This window comes from Monoraphidium neglectum (assembly GCF_000611645.1).
Source record: "Monoraphidium neglectum strain SAG 48.87 unplaced genomic scaffold scaffold01076, whole genome shotgun sequence".
Classification (NCBI taxonomy): domain Eukaryota; kingdom Viridiplantae; phylum Chlorophyta; class Chlorophyceae; order Sphaeropleales; family Selenastraceae; genus Monoraphidium; species Monoraphidium neglectum.
The window spans coordinates 14,458-17,448 of NW_014012552.1; the positions used below are offsets into that span (position 1 = coordinate 14,458).

Consider the following 2,991-nt stretch of genomic DNA (forward strand, 5'->3'; position numbering starts at 1 on the left):
CCGCCGCGGCGGCCGTGGCTTTTGAGGCGTTCATTCCACGACGCCTGCAGTCGGTGAGCCGCCCGCTCTCCCCCCCCTCCCACAGCCGCGCCGCACGCCCGAGACCCTCTGGCAGCTGCATCCCCGCCCTGAGGCAGCTGCATCCCCGCCCTGAGTTATCATGCCCACGACGCCCGCAAACAGCAGTCACAAATATCAGCTTGTTATGAACCAAAAAGCGTCCTCAAAGCCCGACAGGATTGCAATCGTGGGCTGAGAGGTCAATCGTCGCATCAGGGCCCCAGCCCACCCTCTGATCTCGCCCCACTCCCCTATTACGGCCGCGCCCGCCCCGCCGCGCCACCCCCCAGGACCTCGGCCCCCTGCTCTCCCTGGTGCACCGCCGCTGTGCCGACCCCAAGGCCGCCGTGCGCAAGGGCGCGCTGCAGCTGCTGGTGGAGGCGGTCACGATGCGCGCGGGGTGGCAGGGGTACCCGCGGCAGCTGCCGGGCAGCCAGGACCTCGTGCTGCTGGAGGCCGCCACGATGGACCCCCTGGTGGGCTTTGGTGTCTTGGGAAGTTGCCGTGGCATGGACCCATGCTTGCGTGTGTATGTGCGTGTGCGTGTGCGTGTGTGTGTGTGTGTGTGCATGAGCATATGCATGTGTGTGTGTGCCTGTGTATGTGTGTCAGCGTGTGTGCGCGTGCTTGAGCGGATTTTCAACCAGATGAGATAATTCAACGGGTTGTTGTGCGTCCCATTCCCCAACGAGCAGGTGAGCGTGCGCAAGGCCGCCCTGGTGGCGCTCAGCCGCCTCGTGGAGCTGCTGCCGCTCGAGCCCACGCTGTGCGCCGCATGGGTGCGCTCCGCGCTGCCCCTCGTGCGCGACCCGGAGTCGAGCATCCAGGAGTCGGTGCTCGAGTGGGTGCAGTCCCTGCTGCTGGACCGCGCCGCCGCCGGAACCGCGGCGGGCGCCGCGCCCGACGGGGAGGACGCGGCGGGCGAGGGCGCGGGGGCGTCTGCGGCCGCAGCCACGGAGCTGCGGCCGCTGCTGGCCGCCGTCGCCGGCGTCGGCCGCGCGGCCGGCGCGTGCCTGGGGAGGGTGTGCGCGGCGCTGAATGTCAAGGGCAAGCTGGCCGGCAAGAAGGTGGCCAGGGGCCTGGAGGCGTTCGTTGCCGGTGAGCGCGGCGGGGCGGCGGCGGCTCAAGGCTTCATGGTGTCAACGTCTACGATTTGGCTCCCAAACCAGCGTCGTTCGTGGGGCTCAACCAATGGTCTAGCACACACCCCAGCTTTTGCGTAGGCCCGGGCCAATCTCATGACAGGCATAACTCCAAAACCCCCAAACCCAACCGCCTTTCCCGCCGCCCCTCCTGCGCCCGCCGTGCGCCCCCGCGAAGGCGTCCCCTCCGGCTCCCCCGAGGCCCTGGGTGCGTGGGCGCTGCTCAGGGAGGTCGCTGCCCAGCAGCCCGCCGCGCCCTCCTGGCAGTTCCTGCAGCAGCGGTGGGGCGAGCTGCAGAGGGCCGCGGCGGCGGCCGCGCACCATGGCGAGGACGGCGGCGGCGGCGATGAAGGCGAGGTGAGTCACCTCACCCCCATATAGCGCATCGCGCGTTTTCGGCGGCTGGCGGGGTGCTGCGCTCTGCTGACCGCATGAGGCAGCCGTTGAGGCGCGCCCGACGCCGCCGCTCGCGCTGACGCGCGCCCCGGCCCGCGCGCAGGGCTCCGGCGCCGCGGGCGCGCTGGCGGAGGAAGGCGCACTGCTGCTTCTCGTCATCTCGGCGGCGGCCGAGAGCTTCCCGCCGGCGCAGGGCGCCGCGCTGGCCTCGCAGCTGCTGCAGGTCAGGCGCGGCTCACAATCCTACGCAACGCCCCTGTGTGATGTTAGCAACAGCGCGTACCGGAACACACAGCATATTCTGTCCGCCCATGCGCTGTTGTGGGCCTTCGCCTGGGAATTGAAAATGCCCAAAGCGACAGTACGATGCACCCGCGCCAACCCTGACTCCGCCCCGCCGCGCCCCGCAGGCCATCCTCGCCTTCAACCTCCCGCCCGCCGCCGCGGCCGCCCACATCGCGGCCCTCTCGAAGCTCACCTCCGGCGGCGCCCCCGCCCCCGGCGTCGGCGCGCCCGAGCAGTGGTGCCGCCAGGCGTACGCGGCGGTGCACGAGCTGCTGCATCAGTACGTCGGCGGCGCCGCGGCCCAGCAGAACCCCCACCAGCCGGGGGCGGCCGCGGCGCGCGCGCGGCGCCGCGCGGCGGCCGCCGTGTTTGCTGCGGGCGAGCTCGCGCTGCTGCGCGTCGCGCGGCCGCCGGGCGGGCTGACGGTGCTGCTGCAGGCGCTCACCGCGCCCAGGCTGCTGCCCGGCATGGCCGCCGCGGCGGCCGGCTGCGACGACGACGCGGCCATGGTGGATGCCGGCGTGCCGGCGCCTGGCGGCGAGGCCGGGGAGGAGGGCAGTGGCGCCGCCGCGGGCGCAGGCGTGGTCGGTGTGGACGTGCCTGTTTCGCTGCAGGGTCACGCGTGGATCAGCCTGGGCAAGGTGTGCCTGGTGGACGAGCCGCTGGCCAAGAGGCTGGTGCCCCTGTTCGTACAGGTGCGGAGACGGGCGGGGTAACCATAATATTTGGGTGACCAGGATATGGTTGGGGCCAGGGGCTTTCAACGGTGTGCAGAGGCCAGGGGCCGAGGCGTCCGGCGGTGAGGGCGGCGATCGGGGCCGGTCCGGGCCGACCGCCCACGAGGTTCGCAGAAAGGCCACATGGGGTTTGGTCAGCAGGCAGGGTCCCGGGGCCGACGGGCGAGAGGCTCGCAGTCTTGTCATGCAAGAAAACCAGAGGTTTGCCTCACAACGCGCAAGAAGCGCGGCATGCGAGCACGCGGATCGTTGTGTTTACCGCTGCGCCTTGCTGTCCCCCCCAGGAGCTGGGGCGCTCCCCGTCGCCCGTGGTGCGCAACAACATCATGGTGGCGCTCAGCGACATGGTCATCACTTACACGGCACTGGTG

At 71.1% G+C, this 2,991-nt stretch overlaps 1 protein-coding gene across 1 annotated transcript in view; it reads left to right on the forward strand.

Moving 5' to 3' along the window:
• The window catches only part of MNEG_6562 (Condensin-2 complex subunit D3), a gene marked incomplete at both ends in the record, with an annotated part of 5,820 nt that extends 3,221 nt beyond the window's left edge, over positions 1-2,599 (forward strand). The window contains 5 exons of the mRNA XM_014044968.1: positions 351-536; positions 756-1,158; positions 1,381-1,559; positions 1,702-1,821; positions 2,009-2,599. Coding sequence (XP_013900422.1) covers positions 351-536; positions 756-1,158; positions 1,381-1,559; positions 1,702-1,821; positions 2,009-2,599 — 1,479 coding nt within the window. The remainder of the gene's footprint in view (positions 1-350; positions 537-755; positions 1,159-1,380; positions 1,560-1,701; positions 1,822-2,008) is intronic.
• Positions 2,600-2,991: the final 392 nt, after the last annotated feature.